Source organism: Hydractinia symbiolongicarpus, chromosome 13 (genome assembly GCF_029227915.1).
Source record: "Hydractinia symbiolongicarpus strain clone_291-10 chromosome 13, HSymV2.1, whole genome shotgun sequence".
Taxonomy (NCBI): Eukaryota; Metazoa; Cnidaria; class Hydrozoa; order Anthoathecata; family Hydractiniidae; genus Hydractinia; species Hydractinia symbiolongicarpus.
In genome coordinates this window covers 6,280,178-6,300,279 of record NC_079887.1, presented here as the reverse complement: position 1 = coordinate 6,300,279, position 20,102 = coordinate 6,280,178, and the positions used below count along the sequence as shown (strand labels likewise).

General features: G+C 33.1%; 2 protein-coding genes across 2 annotated transcripts; one reads left to right on the top strand and one right to left on the bottom strand.

Annotated features, from left to right (window-relative positions):
- Positions 1-3,539: 3,539 nt before the first annotated feature.
- LOC130623711 (uncharacterized) lies at positions 3,540-5,060 on the top strand. The gene is made up of 2 exons (XM_057439223.1): positions 3,540-3,698; positions 3,911-5,060. The coding sequence occupies exons 1-2, from the start codon at positions 3,679-3,681 to the stop codon at positions 4,632-4,634; spliced, it is 744 nt and encodes a 247-aa protein (XP_057295206.1). The 5' UTR covers positions 3,540-3,678; the 3' UTR covers positions 4,635-5,060.
- Positions 5,061-9,741: 4,681 nt separating this feature from the next.
- LOC130623777 (hemagglutinin/amebocyte aggregation factor-like) lies at positions 9,742-12,176 on the bottom strand. The gene is made up of 4 exons (XM_057439300.1): positions 12,118-12,176; positions 11,158-11,257; positions 10,661-11,027; positions 9,742-9,858 (listed from the first exon to the last, which is right to left on the bottom strand). The coding sequence occupies exons 2-4, from the start codon at positions 11,255-11,257 to the stop codon at positions 9,810-9,812; spliced, it is 516 nt and encodes a 171-aa protein (XP_057295283.1). The 5' UTR covers positions 12,118-12,176; the 3' UTR covers positions 9,742-9,809.
- Positions 12,177-20,102: the final 7,926 nt, after the last annotated feature.

Below are 20,102 nucleotides of genomic sequence, written 5' to 3'. Positions count from 1 at the left end.
GTCATGCTGAAAAGTTAAATAAGTTGAGAAACAAATCTTTAAAAATCATTTTTAGTGAAATTAATGTATCGTGAGAATTATTTTGTTACTTTGTTGTATTATATTTCTGTTTCTGCTTGACTGCCAACTTAATTAGTGTCTTGTTTTAAATTACAAATTACTTGCATTATTTGTGGAATGAAACACTCTCAGTACTACTGCTTTAACGTTCTCAAAATTTCTGATGCTTCTTCTATGTGCATGTCAAATGTCAAGAATTTTTACGATATGGCAAGAGCACTGTCGATCGATTTTATACAATTATAATATTAGGTCCAGTTTACATTGCATGGCTTTTCATGTTGAAGAAATACGCAATATAATGAGACCAGATATCGACACATTACAAAGTACTTTGCTTTCCTTCATGTCAAGTACATCTTGAAATTCATGTCAAGTACATCTTGACATTGTGTATGTGATACAAAGTCATGTTGATGAACTGCATGTAGACCTAGAGACATTACTTGAACTACTTCTTTTAATTCATATATGTCATGAGTAACAGAACTGTGTTACACATGATCTGATGTATATACATTGGACTCTCTATAACTCAAACCTCTATAACTTGAATCTCTCCTTAACTCGAACAATTTAGCTGGCACGGTGGGAATTTCTTAATAAACTCTCATAAAAAACTCTCTATTACTCAAACCCCTATCACTCAAATTTCTCCTTAACCCGAACGTTTTTTTGGTCTCTTCGGGTATTTACTTACTTACTCACCTACTTTCCTCTCTATAACTTGAACGTTGCAACATGTATTTAGAACTTTTTATTACACAAGCAGTTTTTTTGCACTGTTTTGGTTTTGTAAACATAAATAGAGTTTTAACTGATTTGAATGTTTCATATCTACATGTGCAAGATGAAAAAGAAGACGTTATTTAGACTGTGAATGCTAATTTATCAGTTTTAAAGAAAAGTTTGCTGACGACCAAAGCGACACTGACATCTCAACCGGCGAATATGTGGACATCGAAGTAACCACATCGCATGACAGACTAACAACTGCTAATATGATTGTTGAAGTAACTGAACCCAAGAAAAAAACAAAGAGGATGAAGAAAGTAACTACGAAGAGTATGAAGAATATAGTAACCAAAGCAACAAACTAAGAAGTGCGGAAAGCTATAAGTGTTCTTGAAGACTTCAGTCTCTTTTCAAACTCGCGGAGGCAATGATGCAATCACTAAAGGAGTTAAATCAAACTGTGTAAAAAGATGTCCTTTATGCAAGATAACAAAATCCAATTTCGGATTTCTTTTCTTCCCAAGAATAAATCTTTGAGATAAAATATTTGCATTTTTTTATTCAGTCTGTTCTTAGCCTACAAGGTTAAGATTTTATCTTTTACGAAGAAATATTTCGTCCCCATTCATGCTTAATTTGTCTTTTATACAAAATTTATACAAAAACTCTCTATTACCCAAACCTCTCTATAACTCGAACGGTTTCCGATTCCCCGTGTGGCTGTTCGAGTTATAGAGAGTCCATCGCACAAGCTGCCAGTGTTTATAAAATTTTATTAGGTACGCGCATGCGTGGGTTTGAGGGGACAAGGAGGCGGGATGCGGAAATAACAGGACCACATAAAAACAAAATGATTATTTTAGTTTGTATAGTTTTGAGGAATACAAAATACAAAGAGGTTCTGGATTAATTGTTTTAATTACTCTTTTGTTTTTTCAAGAACAATCTGCAAGACATTGCGTAGAATCAGTTGTTTGTATTTCCTGTCCCTGCGCACGAATGCGCATTGTCCTCATCTTGAAATCACATCATTACGTCACCTGCAACTCGTCACTTAAGACACTGTCTTTTGTGTAATACAGAAATACTTGGATGACGATTTACTAATTTTCATGTTATGACATCATGAGAATGAGTTTGTGTTTTAAAATGTTACCGCACGCCTGGGCTAATTAATAGCTAGAACGGACTAAAACTTCGTGCAAACAAAAGTGAACAAGCGAACTATAAATCCGTATGCCTTGTCCAAATTACTCGAACTTAACTGTGTTCATGGCTAGCTAGCTACCTATCCTTGAAAAGCTATATATTCTTGCTATGTGAAGTATATTGATGAGCTTTAGAGCATTTCTTCACATTGTTTTATCAGTAGAACAACGTAGTAAGTTGTATGTTAGTATATTCAAGCACAAACTCTAATTTAATTAGCGATGCCTTCACTGTAGCGGCATTATACTAAAAAAAACACTTTGCAATTGATGTATTAGCACAACCAATTCTATTATATCCTTTCCTGCTCTGTAAACCATTACATTAAATAATAATAATATTTGATTTGATATTTTGCTTTCATTTTATCACTAATCTTCACTTCGTGAAAACATTTTTCCGAAATCCAACTGTTCAGTAAAATCCACATAAATTTGCCTGTCGCTACTCGTAGCTACCATCTTGGGATCAAAGACACTGAGCATCATAATAACTCCAGCGTTGACCGTTTAACACCTTCGGTCCCTATAACGACATCTGAGTGCAGTAAAGATACATTGATTAAATATATAGGCGCCTTGCTCGCCATTTACCACACAGCAAAATTTTAACAATATTTATACTTGTTTTTGAGAGCTGAAAGAAGTTAGGCGTGCAAAAAAATGCTAGACCACGAACCGTGTTTTTAAAAAAATATTTCCCCGTTTCTCTCATTTGTCCGAATCATAAAGGACTTCGCGTTACAAGCTAACAGAAGGACGAAGACTATTATTAGGGAGATGGATTTAAATAAAATACCCCTTTCAAGACCCGGTACCATTCTACCTCCGGTTTGTCGGAAATGAAAGACCCTAATTTAGTTATTAACCATTTTAGTGTTTATTTTATTGTTGTATGGAAAAGTGAGAACACGAACATAAAACATATGTAACTCTTATCTCGCGATCCCACTACAAATAACATTATCTACCCAGTTAACTTAGCCAACAACAACGCAATTTCTAGCTTGCGTCTGAAAACGAAAACTGATTTGTCAGTCTTTCTGTCGTGACGTCATTTGTTGCATGCCGTTCGTGTGAATTTGTTTTGTATAAACGTAGGTGTTGTCAACACATTGTTATCCTTTTTTAGCTGAATAAATAGGGTTATTAAATTTCTTTTGAAGTGTCATAAATCTTTAAACTGATAAGGTGAATGCAATAGAAAACTTGAAGATGTAAACAGAGAAAAAACAGAGGAACATTTTTCCTAAGAACTTATCTTAAAGAGAACGTCAAAAAATTCGAAAGGAGTAAAATTAAGGTGATGTCTGTGCGTTTCCTGGAGGATTGTCTAGCACTAATAATTGTTTCGCCCCCTCCTTCACAGTTATAAGTGATGGCGACGTATCTTTCGTCATGACTTAAAAACATAAAAAATACCTTCAATCAATAGAACATATTCGCGCATTATTAACGAAACAAATCTCACCATGGGTTGCCAATTAACATTATTCTATAAGCTGATTGATTGCCTGATAAGATTATAACTTAAAATACCTTGTTGTTTATCAAAGTTTTTGTGTGAATAAAGGAAAAAATATTTAAGAATTTGTGACATAGTTAAAAGAGAGTAGAGGTTTTTAATCAAGTAACATTCCTTAAAGAGGAAAGAAAGTTCTGAAAAACTTGTGTCATGCCAAAGTTAACAACATCGTAAGTTTGTTATAATTATATTTTACTGTGTTTATTTACACTCTATTTATGTAAAAGTACTTTATATTTTGTCCTACATTTCTGTACAAATGTTCTGATCTGGAATTTAGCAATAAAACATATGTGTGGTTAGTTCGTGTGCTTTTAGCTTTCTAAATAATTCATGACATATTTTGGCTTTAAAAATAACCTGTCACCTGTTTTATACACAGAAGGAAACAAGTTGCCGAAACAGATACTGGCAAGAAATTCACCATCGTCTTACAATCAAGCCCAGTGCTTCCGAAAAGGTCAGATAATAACAACAATCTTCAACTAAAAACAACAAAAACTACAACAACGAAGAAAAACGACCAAAACAAACCAAAACAGCTTGTTAAACCACCAGTCAGTACAACCGTTCGAGAAGTTAAGGTTGTGAAAGAAATTGTTACAACCAGAGCTGCTCCGAACACTCAAGATGACACAGCTGGTAAACGTAAACCAGTAAATAAGGAAACAACACCAACAACAGCACAGAATGTTACCAAACAAGTTATACTAACACAGAAAGCTGGACAGCAAAAATCTTCTGCAAAAGGTCCAACGAGTAGAGGTGAAAATGACACGCAACGTCCAATCAGGCAGATAGCTCAATGCAAAGCTACGCTAGAGCCTTTAAACATAAATATGAATTTGGGTGACAGATCCAAAAGCACTGCATCTGCTTTGTGCCAGCCTAAATCTCAACTTGGACTAAGAACGAAGACTTCTGCTGCGGACCTAAGAAATGCTCATGGAAGAGAAGCAGTTCCTGAGCTTTCTTCAACACAAATGGAGAAGGAGCTTGAAAGGATGTATGCAGGCTTGCCAAAAGCAGTGGCGGGAATAAACATTCCAAACCATCAAGGACATTCTGAATTTTGCTCTTGCAAAGCAAAAGGCCATCATTACTAAATTTTAAATTGAGAAAATTATTACAAGAGAAACATCCACGTCGAAATTTAATAAATTTAAAAACTCTGCTTGATTCTGTGCGAGATAAAGTCTTGTCTTGATAAAGAAATAAACATTTCTTGAGAACATATCTCTGGTGAAAACATATTAAAACCATCTCAAACAGTTTATCCTTTACAATGCAAAAGAACAAATTGGTCTCTTGCTGGTGTATAGAGGAAGTATTGTGTTACACAATACATCAGAAGGAATTACCTCAGAGGAAGTAATTCATCTTGGCAACTAACCGAACATTACAACAGACATAAATATAAATAACATAATTTGTAATTTGTTTTAACTTTAGTATTCCAATGAAGTTTGGTCTTTATAATTTATTTAATAATGGCTTAGAATAGAAATCACTGAAATAACAGAAAAGTCAAACTTTGATGTATCTCTACCCAATGCCTGTTTATCAAATCATCAAACATTGACCCTATTCTTTCGGGGGGGGGGGGGGGGGATTTCGCCCCCACTGACGGTTTTTTTAACAACTTTTTATATCTATGTTACATGGCTATGAAACTTACTGAGTTTCAATATTAATTTATTAGACACCTGAATGCCAAATTTTTAGGTCTCATACCTTTCAGAGGCTTTGATATTGGCCATTACTCGAAACTACTCCTAAAAATCTCTATGAAATCCTTATATTGGGGAAAATTTAATAACTCCTGTTGAATTATTCTTAGAACTTGAAACATTGAACACAACTTTTTTTGTTAAGAAGAATCCTTGTGCCTTATTTGGACACGTGATTAATCCGATTTTCCGATTTTGTCGGATTTTACACAAAAATTGGAAAAACCGGATTTTTGGGCAATTTTTGGTACTTCTTTATGCGGTCCGCGTAAAAACCGGAAAATATGTTAAATAACTTTTATTTAACTTTCAGAAACTTCAAATGGAATGCAAAAATTCGCTCTGGAACAAAAGTAATGAGATTTTAGGCAGATAGTGGCATTTTTAACAAATTTCAAGCTTCTGATGACGTCACAGAAAATGTGTTTACTCAAGCAAAAATTTATTGCTGCCATTTTGTTCCTTTTATGACGTACTATAACTGTGCCAAGTCTGATTCAATTTGAACAACCTTATAAAAAGTTGTTGAGGGAGGGGGTGGATTCCACCCCCCGGTCATAGTATGTTCAAAAAACCCTGGACCGAATAGGGTTAAGCCCTTTAAGGACAATATTGGCTAACGTGTGTCATACAATCTCAACAAATTGTAACAGGATATAATCTAAAATAATACTTTGGAAATAACTTGACCATAACCATTAGCCTATTCAGGTTGGGTTTAAGTGACACGGAAAAAGTAGGCCTACCTTTCGAACCTCTGCCCAATTTTCAAAATTCCTATGGGTGATATATAATACCTCTGGTAAACTAATAAAAATGGTAACGTCATTTTCCACCTGGCTGTTTTCAGCAATTTTTTACATACATATATTATCTAAACATCCAAACACAAAATATAATATATATTTAAAGCTGCTCTTTGTTTAGCATAACCTCGACTCCAGGGCTCTTTTTATCTTTTTTATACCGAAAACGATGAGAAAAAAACGGCCCTGGTACTGACCATCTTTTTATCACCGCATACCCGGCGTATTTTAAGTAAGTAAGAAAAAATATGAGACATGTTTGTCGAGTGAGTGTTAAGACTTTATCATTTGATTAAGAGTAAAGACATTATGAGTATTCCTTTTATTGGCTATGGAAAATTAGTTATGAACTTTCACTGGTGTTGCACCCATTAGGAAAGAAGTACGAATTAGTTGAAATATATTGTTACAACCCCACTTAATTCTATTATAGGGTATGTGCGGTATTGACAGTTTTAAAAATACTTTCAACTAGCTACAACTCTGGAAGCACAGAATATCTGAGGTTGGTACAAAGCTATACACAGTGGGCAAAAAGAAATGTTCAGAACTATGTTAGAATAAAATCGTTCTATTGTTTGTATTTTTATGGAATCTTTCGATCAATTGGTGAAAGAGACATAAGGGTACAGTTTACCTGTGGCACTACACCAAGCGTGTTTTTTATATTTGGAAAGAAGAAACCTCCAACAATACCATGGAATAAAGTGTTTATAATGTTCTTACTGAGGCTACTGACTCAAAAAATATTCATAGCAAGGAAAGCAGAGTTTATCAATTTATTTTTTAAATAAACGCTTTACGTTTACCTTCATGAAGTTTGGGCAGATTGATGAAGGTAGACGTAGGTTAGGGTGAAGATTTTTGAAAAACGAGTACAGTAGCTAAATCACTACTTGGTCCGTAAATTAATACTTGGTCCATATAAGTGCGCTTTTAGTTTCTACCCAAAGTTAGTCCCAGCAAAATGTAATAAGTTTCTAGACAAAGATAACAAATCTAATCAAGAATAAATGACAGAGCAGTTACATAGTGAACATTTTATAGGTGCTGTAGTAGAAAAACAACTTACCAGTCTTTTTTAGATAAAAAAGAATATGTTTGTAAGTTATTAGTCATTTACATAGCTAATCTGTATTTTTGTCTTTCCATTGATAACATTAAATAAAAATAAAACCAAACAGAAGAGGGGGAACATAATAACTTCAACCCTGGAAAAAATACTTATGAAAATACCATCCACCAATTTTTTAAACTGATCAGAGTAATTTAGAGTGTCACTGAGCTTTAGTAAACTGTATATTGAATTTCAGTTCTAAATTCACTTGGAGACAGTAAAATAAAAATGTATTCACATCATTTCAAAAACGTGGCTAGGTTTTAGGTCTAGGTACCTAACATATACAAAAAAGATACGACCTTAAACCTGCAATATTTGAACTTTTTGTCACACTACCACTACCAATACCCTCTTTATAACTGTATTAACTACGATTATGTGAAACTGCCAGTTAAAAGCTGTCAAAGTCAACACTTTGTTGGTACATTCTTCAAACTTGCATGTAAACAACCAGCATCCCGAAATTTGTTCACAAGTAATCTCGTTTTCATGTTATTCTGCATTTTCACATGCATATTTCGCGGAACCAAATCGATATGGAAATACGTCTCTTTAAAGTACAGTCAACACTACAGCGTGCGGTGATTAACTTAAATTTTAAAAAAATTTAAACAAATGTTTACAAATGTTACGTTACGATCGTTTGAAATATATTCAATTCGAAGTGTTGCATTGTTTTTACGCAACGGGACATTTGGGCTGTTTTCTCGAAACAATATATTTATGACAAAATTTTGAAAAATTTGAGAGGTTTTGCAAGGACTACCGGCTTAACGAAATATGTTAGGGTTTTTGAAAGCCTTTAGTATACTTTCTTCCCTGATGTACTTTTGACAAAGCAAAGATATAGTTTTGCAGATTTAGCTTTTTACCATGCACATGGTTAGGATCATTGAATAAGAAGGGTTGTAAAACTAACACTGCTGTGTCTACTTTTTGATGTATGTGTATCCGTTACATGGATTAAATGAGAAAAAAAGTGGATTCTTCCAAGGGCATGCAGCTAGTAAATATTTATTGGTCTAGATCAATATTGTTAATATGAATATATGTTACTTTATATTTAAGCGCCAAGCATTTTTTTAAGACTTCTTGTTAGAAACTTGTTGTTAAAAATTTAGGTTGGAACAGAGAGTAAAGGAGGAAATAGCTTACATCTAGCTTGCTTGCACGACCCAACTCAAACTTGAAGTAGTTAAGTTTTTACCATGTGGTTGTTGATCAATAAAATAAATATACAAAGTAAATAATTTATAAGCAAAATAAATAAATAAATCAAATAAATAAATAAATAAATAAATAATAGATTCCTTCAACCCCAAAGAAGCCTTTTACCCAAATTATCTTATATGGTACCTCCTGCTGTTTTTTTGTTAACTCTTTTCCGCCATGTTGCATTAGCTGTTACTGTGTTTTCATAAAAAAACTATTAGACACAATACTGCCGAAATGTTTGGTACTAGAACTCGTGGAATCATAAATTTTGACAATTGCTGTAAACTATTCCTTATATTTCTATAAAAAGGTGGTTTTAATCGGTATAATAAAGTAAAATATCTCCCGGTAGAAATCTGATTAGAATTAAAAATATTTGGACATCAGCAAAGGGTTGCTGCACTCATTCCGTTTTTTCACAACATACTACATTTCTGCCAAGTGTCATTCTATTTCGGAAAGGCTATTATATATGAGCATAAAAAAACGCAATAGGGTTAAATCGCAGTAAATAACCTTCAAGTAAGTTTATGCAAATTGACGTTACACCTTTCCTTTCTTGCTGACAATAGTAATTAATTACGTGGAGCAAAAAAGTTACAAATTATTTATTTTATCTTGTTATTTTATATTACTGATTGCCATTACATGAGGCGTAATCTTTAATATCGCATGATGACACTATGTAGCCGTAGACTAAATATGGCTACCTGGCAATCAAAAAGATTACTGTTATTGAAATGTCTAAGTGCTTCCAATATTCCGTATGAATGTGCGTATATGAATGAAAAAAGCAGGACCGCTTAAGACGACTTGTATTTTAATAAGATTTATAATGTTTTAAAAAAAATACCATGCAAAGAGCCCTAAAATTGCTTCTGTAGCTACACATTTCTTTTTTTAAATTAACAGTTTAACCAACTTTAGCAAACACTTTAAGGTTTGGTTTGTAGTACTTTATTAAGGTGGTCTGTGGTTTAATAAAGACGCAACACACAGCACACAGCACACTCATCCCTGCGAAAAAAAACTACGATGTTTTTAAATTAGATGATAAAACTGTAACTTTTTATTTCTGCCTTAGTTTCCCTCTTTTTTTTCTTTTTTTTTTGTGGAGGAGAGGCTAGGGACAAAATATCATCAGGAACTGTAATTATGTGAAAAAAAATTTCAACCCGATCTTATCGAGAAAAACACGCCAGATTGGATAGCCGTGTGCATGATGTGTGCATGTATATACGCAACTTATTATCACAAATTATTATCAAAGAATATAATGTATGTAAATATGTATTGTAAATAACGTATGGATGGGAATGTAGTACGACAGAAAAAAATTACGTTTGGTAACAGCATTAATTTTATTGCTCAAAAAATATTCAAAAAACGCCTTAATATCCAGGCTTGCTTCTATCGTGACGCCACAAACTTGCAAATGCGAGCCGAAAATCGACGATCTCTAAATAAAGCAATATAAAATTAAGTTAGCTCAGTTAATGAAGAGAGAGCTGTTACAGAATTAACATATTTTTACATAGAATTAACAGAGAATTAACATAATAACACATCAAAACTTTGTTGCATTTCACAACCCTGTGACAGATTATCAAGTAAACCACTATTTTTTTTATTGATGGAAAATAAAATAAATCCTGGCCATTACCCTGCGCCCAGTGAGGTATGCAGAGCAGATAAAAAATACTAAATTGTCTTATTTAATTTAATAACTTTCCTGCAATAAGAAGCAAAACTCGTCGCTCGTAAGGCCGTAATAATTGGAAAACTATGCTACGTCAGCAAAGTTTCTGCCTAAAATTTGTCTCCAATCAAGTTATCTAGTCCATAATTTCGCTATTAACATTGGCTGGGAAATTTTGTCTCCAATCAAGTTATCTAGTCCATAATTTCGCTATTAACATTGGCTGGGAAATTTTGTCTCCAATCAAGTTATCTAGTCCATAATTTCGCTATTAACATTGGCTGGGAAATTTTGGCTAGTCCAAGTGCAAGAACATAATTGATTGCTTATAGAAAATTTTTAATATTATTCCAATAGATTTTAAATTGTGTTTAAATAAAACGCTCATACGTTTTCTCTCTGATTAAATTTCTGTGAAGTTTTGAAAGAACATATGTATTGGTAACACTAGACATACATTGTCTACTGCGTAAATAAATTGCTGTTGTTTCAGAAGTAGGTCCCTGGTAAGTGAATAATTTCGGCAAACAGATAAACAAATAAGCGAAAACATTATCCTTACTCGTAGTGATTGCTATGGTAACTCTGAATTCCTGTCAAGAAATGCGTGCTTGGCACATGGTAATGCAAACTTTGATCAAACTGATTCAAGTAGCCTGTCCATTGGCAAGCAGTTTGATATCTTCCTACGTATAACGAGCATCTGAACTTATATCTTCTATCTTCGTGATGGTTGCTATGTAATGCACTCATTCCAGTGATAACATAGTTGTGAGGACAGACAAATTGGAAATATTTGTCAAAGTCATTGACGTAATGATTGGTCCAGTGCGATACGCCTTGCGAAAACGACTTGTAGCAAGGTAGTCTCCATCGACGGTCCTCATAATGATTATCGTGTGTACTTACAAGAGCATAAATTGCTTTGTCTGAAAAAGAACACACCAAACAGTTTTGAGATGTGGTAATTGGTATTAGCATGAAACATAGTCAAGTAGCCTCCAACTATGACAAATACGCAAAAATTTTTACAGTTTTTAATATACAATAAATACTTACGATTAGGACAAGAGTAGGTAAAAGTTTGGTCCCAGTTGTTTATCCATTGACTATAAGCTCCACTGATGCATAATAATGCGAAAATGCTGGTCAACAACATCTGAATAAAAAGAAATTAATCTATGTACTTTACTGAAGGAAATAAGTTGTGCGGGAATAATATTTGCCAATTGACTTCATTTCATTTTTTTGCAGAAATTACTTTTTCCGATGGCTTGATTTCTAAATTCATATTTTTGTCAAAAGTCATAGGTTTTGAAATATATTTCACAACACGCATGGCTTTACAATTCAGTATATGGAAGTATTCTGTCAATAACAATATCGCTAGAATTTATGTTCGCCACATAAATGCCTTAAAATATTTCGCGGATTCAGTTTCGCTAAACTACGATATTTGGATGATGGATTCGTTTTTAAAATTAAATGAACGATAATTCTCATTGTAAAATTCTCTTTAAAATCGTTTGAAATATTTACTGTGATCAAAACGATATCGGAAAAGTTAAAAAAAAAAAGTTTAAATCAGTCAAATACTTTTCTGCTCCAAGCCATTAGCAGAGGATGTTGTACTGATAGGAAAACACGTTACAATAAACACAATTAATTAAAAAGGTTACTTAGTAGTAATGTACAATCTCATGCTAGCTTGTTCCTAGAAAGGCTTGGGTTATATCAATTTTTTCTTGAGAATGCAGCTTTTTTTGCATTTGTAATAGAGTGGTTTGCTTTGTTCTAATTCGAAGTTTTGATTTTAGAATCTTCTCAGTGGTTTTGCAGATGTTGCTAGTGTTATATTAACATCAACTTCTTGAAAATCTTTTCTCACTTTAACCATTTTCACTGTATTCTTTTCTTGGTATAAATATATTTTACTCTTTTTTTCATAAACAGTTTAAAGAGTTTAAAATCAACGTAGTTAGTAAAATAACAAAATAAATCTAGAAGATTTTCTCTTACCTTGATTTCTCTTCCACACCAACTGATTAAGATTTTTCATGTTTTCTGAGTTTTTATAGGCAATCTATCGAAAATACAAAAATAACTTTTATGACGCGTAATGTCTTTGTTGCTGAACTCCCTTTTGTTAATTTTAATTCAATTTGTGACGACTATGAAACTAGAAACTCACTCCCACTTAATAAGTTTTGTGCGTAGTGATCTTTGATTACTAGAGTCTTTCAAAACAGATTTAATTAGCGGGTAATTATCTGTGTAAAGGAAGCAATAAAGGATGACTTCATTTGCCACTTCCTTGTGCAGTTCAAACATTTCTTTCTTTAAAAATTCAACACATGTTCCCGAATTGCATGTTTTTTAAAAAGTCAGAATTTTGATGTTTCGACTTTAAGATCATATTCAGCCTCATTAAATTGGTGTGTGGATAAATTCTCAACTTAATCCGATATGTTAAAATGATGTTTTGGTGGTGGTAAAGTCTTCTTAAATTTCGACTTGTACTAATAAGCTACTGCTTCAAGCATAGGTCAATTATTACAAAATTTGACAGGTCCTGTATGAATCTGAAATTTTCACATTTTATCAAGTTCAGGTGAGGATTTCAAAAATCACATTGAAAAAGGCTAATTTGGGAAAGGTGTATTTGAATTGGTAAGTAGACAGATAGAAACTGTGTTTGGGGAACGCTTTAAAAATTGTCCTATGATTTTCGAACAATGATTCATTAGAATCGAGACAATAATAGAGAAAAGAAAGCAACAAAATATTTTCCTCAAAGAATTTTGTAAGGTATATTGGTACATAACAAAACCCATTGAATTATAAAGTACGTCATTTTTCTTCTAAATCTAAACTTAAAATAACAATTTGTGATAAAAGTCATTGAACTGCTGCATAACCCTTGCCAAGTTTCGTATAGAATGGGGTGTTTTTGTTATAATTCATTTAATAACGATAAGAGAAAGCCAAGTTGAGATTTCCATTGATAGTTTATTATACAATAGTTGATAGGAAAAATTATACATGTAAGCATTTTTTCTGTGATTGTGTTTTTAAAGATCTGTTGCGTTCGATAAAAAAAATTTTTTTCGTTAGTATTACGCAGTTTGTATCGCCTTTTAAATGATTTGAATTATTATGAAATGGCTTATTATTTTTTCCTGTGTGTAATTTAATGAGTTCTTTATCTACAATAGCATCGTTATTTTGACCTTATCATGTTTATAAAATGACCACGTATGTTGTCATAAGTTAAGATGTAAGATACAGATTTCACTGCAATATACTGTGTGTGATATTGTAGTGACAATTAATTGTGGGGACTCGCATTCAGTATTACCGATGTTCCCGAGGTGTCACAGTTCTCCTATTCACTTCGACAGTTCTCCTTTATATTTTGACAGTTCTCGTTTATATTTTGACAGTTCTATTTTTGGTTTTGTCACTTACCGTTTTGGTTTTGTCACTTACCGTTTTTGTTTTGTCACTTACCGTTTTTTACACCATTTATTAACTATTTGTTTTGACATTTATTTGGATTTTTTTTTAAACTTGACAAAACTAATAAGCAAAGGATTCTTACTTAACGAGGGAATAAGATTATGAATCTAATGCTATGTTGACGTAACGCAACCAGCAACAGAAAAATCACTTTTCAGCCCTTTTGACTAAATTAAATAAAAGGGGTTTTTAATAACGTACCCCTTAAAAAAGCCGATGTGCCCCAGTAAGAGTTATTTAAATGTCAAGGCCATAAAACATCCGGTTAGCGTTTCATGTCCTTGTTTTGATGTGTGAGTCAATCCACGCTTACCAACGACTGTTTGCATAAACGTATGTTATAAATATAGAAATCTTTTGTTGTAGACTAAGGTTGCCGTTTCGTGACACTGGACTGAGCGGTTAGCACAGGTAAACTGTGTCAAACATGCGTACAAGCGTAATAGCCTTTCCCCAAAAAACTTATTGCAACTTCATTTTAAATAAAAAAACAAAGAGAAACTGAAAAAAGTGAGAAAAAAGACTTTTATCTATGCAATAACATGAAACAACAAACTATTTATCCTCGTTTATTGTAAGGAGACAAATTATATACAGGCTGTAAATTTTACTAAATTTCGACAGAATTGGATCAATTTTATCCATGTGAATTATCTTTGGGAACAATTCGGGGAAAATAAATCCACACAAAATGTTTTAATTTAAGATGTAATAAGCCATATAAACAAAAATGCGGCTTAAAAACGATAACGGACGGACGTGTTCGGATGTGTAAAGCAGTTAAAAGTTTGAACATTGTGATATATTTTGTCAATACAAATTCTTAATCGCGTTTAATTTATGGTTACTTTTGGCTTACAGGGCTATTGGTGTTTGGAAATTTTTAAAATTGCTTTGGATATATGACTGTATTGATAAACATCGCAAATTATAATTATTTGAAAGTTTATAGACAAAAAGTGTGGAAGGAAGTAAAATAGTAAGTTGCAAAACAGTGGTGATTGCTTTGATCTTGTTATATAACGTTGGATTGTTAACTGGAGTTTACATTGTGCTGTGAAAAAAGCTGACAGGTTCTTTTCGTGATTGTTGTTATTTTAAACTTTCAATAAGTTGCATCTTGTGCCTTGAAATTGGCGCAACACCTGCGATGGAGTTTGCCCACCGAAAAGTTATTTTTATCTGTAATTTAATTACCATATCGCTTTGCATAAGGACATACAGTTTTAATAGCTCTGAAAGTGATTTCTATGATAATAATCCTCAGGACAATATTCGTCAGTGTTGTATCGCGAAGGTATTTGCTTGTATCGTTAATTATGCAAATCGAAAGATAGGATTTTAAGCAGTACCACTAGCTTAAACATTTCTAAAAGTACGGATTCAAACTACCACTTACAAACTCTGGACGAGTATCAAAATCATACAAGCAAAGCTTATTTGAACACCCGCGCAATATGTCACATTTGGTGAGTTTGAAGTTATGTGAACAACCTACAAGTTTGATATAATCAGTCTGTCTGAAACATGGCTGAAAGATAATTTGTATTAGCTGGAGCATGTCAACATTCCTGGGTATAGTTTTGAATATAAAAAAAGAGATAGCAGACGAGGAGGTGGATTTTATTCAAAGGAGGGTATATCTTATAAGGTGAGAAATGATATAAGAAAACTTGATGAATCGATTGAACATCTGTGGTTGGAAATAAAAGGAAAAAAAAGAATTCCTCCTACCATTTTATCATCCCCCTCAGTTAAATCCGAAAAACGTGACTGGTTAGATAAGTTAGATAACCTCTTGCTGAAAATAATGAGTAAATGGGACGGAATTGTCATACTGACAGAAGACCTGAATATTGATATGATAAACAGGGACTGCCTTACAGTGAAAAAGTACACGGATGTATTTGAATCGTTTGGTCTTCATCAACACGTTAATGTGGCAACCAGACATAATAAAACGCTTATTTATCAAATCGTTACTAACATACCGTCAAAATTAATGGCAGTAAATGTTTTACCGTGTAATGAAATAACCGATCATGGCGCGCCATACGTCGTGGTAAACATAAAGAAACAACGATTTGAACCTTAATATAAGTATATACGGATAGAGAAAAATCTTGACATTAACAACTTCAAACAAGATTTTGCCAAACTTCCATTCAGTTTAGTTTACGCTGTCGATGATCCAGACGAACAATTGGAAATATTTAATCAGTTGATACTCAGTTGCACCAATGAACATGCACCATTAAAATTTATTTATTCGTTTCCTGAAGATGAAAGCAAAGAAAATAAATTTTAACTGAAAAATGTCACTTATGACCAAGTACTAAAAGCTATACAAGGAATCCGCAATGAGTGTTCAACAGGGTACAATGATATCCCTTATAAGTACTTGAAACCTGTATCCGACATTGTTGCTTCTCCAATCACAAACATTACCAATAACTGCATTAACAAACAGTTGTTTCCGAGTTTATGGAAAACTGCAAGATTATGCCCAATTCCCAAAAATAACCTAACATGTGTGTCTGATTACAGACCTGTGTCGATTTTACCAATTTTCTCCAAAGTTATGGAACGTGTTATTTTGCAACAAATATGCGATTATATTGAAAGCAAATCTATATATTCACAAACACAACCTGGCTTCAGAAAGGGACATTCATGTGCCCACATTCTTCTTAAGTTACGTGATGACATTGTAAAAGCTACGAATAATTGAGACGTTACAATTTGTGTTGCCGGAGATTATTCTAAAGCCTTCGATAATGTGAAATATGAAGCGCTATTAAATAAATTACATCATTTGAATTTTTCAAAATCTTTCTTACAACTGCTTACCAGCTGTCTGCAAGATCGTAGGCAGTTTGTTCAGATTGATGATAAGATGTCACAGCTAAAAACAGTAGTAGCGGGTGTTTCGCAAGGTAATATTCTCGGTCCGGTTTGACTTACATGTCTACAATCACAAATGTTCAACGCTGCAATACGCTGACGATAAAACAATCTACACATCAGGTAAAACAGCAAAATTAGCCACGTTAAGCAAATCTGTTGGAGACGATGTAAAGTCGATACGAAATTGGTCAAGAAATCAAACCTTATTTTTAACGCCAACAAAACGGTAAAATTGCTCTTCTCGACACAGAAAATAAGTAGCAGACACCGACTGTCAAACGAAAATGTGTTCTCCATCACGTGTGATGGAATTGAAATCGAACGCGTGAAATCTTGGAAGATACTTCGTGTACATTTTGATGAGCATCTTTCTTGGTCAGTGCATGTTGACGGTCTTCTCACAAGGTCTTATGTAAAACTAGCGCAAATGAAGAAACTGAAAAGGTTTGCACCATTCAGTGTAAGGAAGAACATGGTCGAAACACTAATATTATCTAAAATGGATCATTGTACTGTGGTATTTCAGCCGCTGCCATATTATCAATTGAGAAGGTTACAGGGCTTGCAAAATATTTGTGCTGGATACGTACTGAAGAAATATTCTGGTCTTTCAGAAGTACACCAACTCGGTTGGCTTCCCATCAATAAACGTTTCCATTTCTCTACTGTCAAATTGGTGCATAAATACTTATACAGAACCGAAAGCTGTCCTGAGTACATTAACGTCAAAAGGAGTACAATCAATGGGAATCGTCGTTCGTTACGTTTGCAAGGTAATAACAAAGATATGGCAAGTTCGACAACTCAGAGTAAAACATTTGAAGCGCAAGTGTATAACACTTTTAACGAACTTCCAGTGAGTTTGCGAATATGCATATTTTCAAAAAAAGCAAAAGCTTTTTACCTTGACAAAGCTTATGCGAAATGTGTAAACGACGTATGATTTTATGTGAATGTATAGGATTAACTTACCTCCATAAGTCTACGACCCCTTTTTCTTTCTTTCCACAGTCATTTTCCCTTATGTGGTTGTGTGCAGTGTTAATATTATTATATATATGTGTGTATTTATATTTTATCTACTTAAAATTTTAACTAGAATTTTTTTTAATGTTAGTATGCTTTTAATATATGCTTACTTTTATAATTCTTTTTAGGCTGAAGACCATGTATGTAATATGGAAGCCGAAAAAAATAAAATAAAAAATAAACGACGATGTTGACTTAAAATTTGCAAGTGTGAACTGAGACTTAAATGACAAAATTAAAAGATAAAAAATTCCATAAAATTAAATTCACACGAAAGTCGTCAAAATATAGCAAGTAACCAAAATTTATCCATGCAAAGTCTGAAACAATAAACTTCAATATTTTCTCAACAAAAGAATGCAGAAATGCGCTGCTCGTAGTAATTTTCTGAGCGAGAAAAAAAAAGCATTTAAAAATGGAGTTGCTGAAATGGTGACTTTTTTAGTCAGAAAAAAGCCCTGTTGAAAAGCATAGTTTTTTAACTGTAACTAAAAAATATTGGCATAAAACTTTGAATATTAGTATCATCTACTATATAGTTTCCGCAAAAGTTGCACAAATATTAACTAATTCATTCCTTGCTAATATATCAGATATTAATGCAACTCAAAGCTGGAAATTTTTAACTAAAGATTTGTACACGAACCAATTATATTTTTCAGTATTATCAAAATTCAAGATTAAAAGGGTCGAAAAGTATGCACAAATCTACGGAATGTGCACTAAAATATGCCATAATTTAAATGTTTGTAAAAAAGTAACACTAAAATCAACTACAATCAACTATATTTTTGGTAACTGTCTTCACTTTTACACTATCACAGAGTTGGCAATCAGTACTTGTTCTCTGAATATGAGCCCACAGGTAATGGTATATTTCTTATTATATTTTGTTATTATCGCGTAAATAAATAAGTTGCATGAACTCATGACAGAATATAGTTGGCCATCAACACTGGAGAGTAGTATTTTGCGCGTAGCGAGAAATTTGCTGCTATTTTTGGTTCCGACCCTGCATAAAATTGCATTCCAATCCCAAACCATATTGTTAAAGAGTTACTTGAGCATTGGCTGGCACATTATTACATAAGGTCCAAAATCTAGGACTAACATTTGTATTGAATGAACAAAAAGATTTTTACAGTAGTAAAGATCAGTGCTGAAAAACTTTATTCATACGAAAATTGATAATATAACACGGATCTGCATGGCTTGGTAACATATTTGATACAATCTCCTCTGAGAATCTATGTAACAATTTCTGATCACAGTATGCTGATTAGTTGGAAAATGTTTGAGAATCTAGCGGCTTTCTTTACCGCGAAAGCGAAATGTGAAATCTTTTTCTGCCGCCTCTGAGTTTTTGTTAAAGGTAGTGTCTGCTAAAAAAGAATAGTTTACTCAGTTGAGCATAAAAGTATATAAAGTAAAAAAAATTTGCTGTCTTAATACTTTAAATAATCATTAGAGCTAACAATATTATTTAAATAAAGTTCAAACTTTCCTGCTCTCTCAGCTTCAACGGACGCTACTTTTTTTATGATCTTTAAAACGAATAGGTTGTTATAATATGTACCGCATGACGTAGAGATCTGTACAGAAAAAATCAAAACAAAATATATTGATTCTTCTTTTTAATCCAAGCACAAAATGAAGAGAAGTAATAATTTTCACCCCCGTTTGCAAATAAGACAAAAAGTAAAGGAATTATTTTTAAAGCGCACGTGGCACCAAGTCTGGAAATTTTTAGGAAGTTTCTAGTTCTCAGGAAATGGAAAAGAAGCACTTATCTGTTGCATCAATACCAGTCAAAACTGTTTCAATCTGCAAATTTTCCTCCAATCAATCGATAGGCACGCGTCAATTAAGAAAGTCATGAGGACAGATCCACGGTAATTTGTTATTTTTGTTGAGGTGCGTCGTGGTTAAAACACTTGGCCAATGCCAATATATAAAAATTCTAACATATCTTTATAAACCTAGGTCCATCAAAATTCGTCATCAATTTGATCCATGGTGTATTGGAAAATGAATTCTTAAATAAGTTGTAAAGGAATCCAAAGGAAAAGGTTCCTAAATCAGCTAGTTTTTTTCGGTGATACGCTTTATGTTGCGTTTTTCATTTGAATTTTTCCTTACATTCAAAAATCCTAAGAAAATGGGCACCAGCCATCGTTATCGTCCATAGTAACATGTAGGGGAATGCCTAGGAACTGGTAGAAAGGTTGATGCATTGTCTGACAATGACGTGCGAAGAAAAAAATGGCTAATCATAGGCTTGCAGGTACACTCAAAGTTAATAAAAATGTTTACTGAATTATTGATTATTGATGAAAGATTTTGAGAAAATAACTGAACCAGTTTATACAACTATGCTTGAGGTAAGTCATTCTCTCAAAATCGGTATCTTCCAAAAAGAGCCTTTTATCATATGGAGAAAATGTTAGCTGGAACACAACATTTTCAGCTGGAACTCGATCATAATCAATGTTAATCGTGGTCAGGTAAGATTAATTTTACATTTTTTAAGATTTGGTTTCCCATAAATT

Excerpts from the sequence above, each read along its gene's own strand:
- LOC130623711 (XM_057439223.1), top strand. The coding sequence starts at position 3,679 with ATGCCAAAGTTAACAACATC. Across the intron at positions 3,699-3,910 it reads ATGCCAAAGTTAACAACATC|AAGGAAACAAGTTGCCGAAA; the intron begins GTAAGTTTGTTA and ends TTTTATACACAG.
- LOC130623777 (XM_057439300.1), bottom strand. The coding sequence starts at position 11,257 with ATGTTGTTGACCAGCATTTTCGCATTATTATGCATCAGTGGAGCTTAT. Across the intron at positions 11,028-11,157 it reads TACCTACTCTTGTCCTAATC|ACAAAGCAATTTATGCTCTT; the intron begins GTAAGTATTTAT and ends GTTCTTTTTCAG. Across the intron at positions 9,859-10,660 it reads TACCATAGCAATCACTACGA|AGATCGTCGATTTTCGGCTC; the intron begins GTAAGGATAATG and ends TGCTTTATTTAG.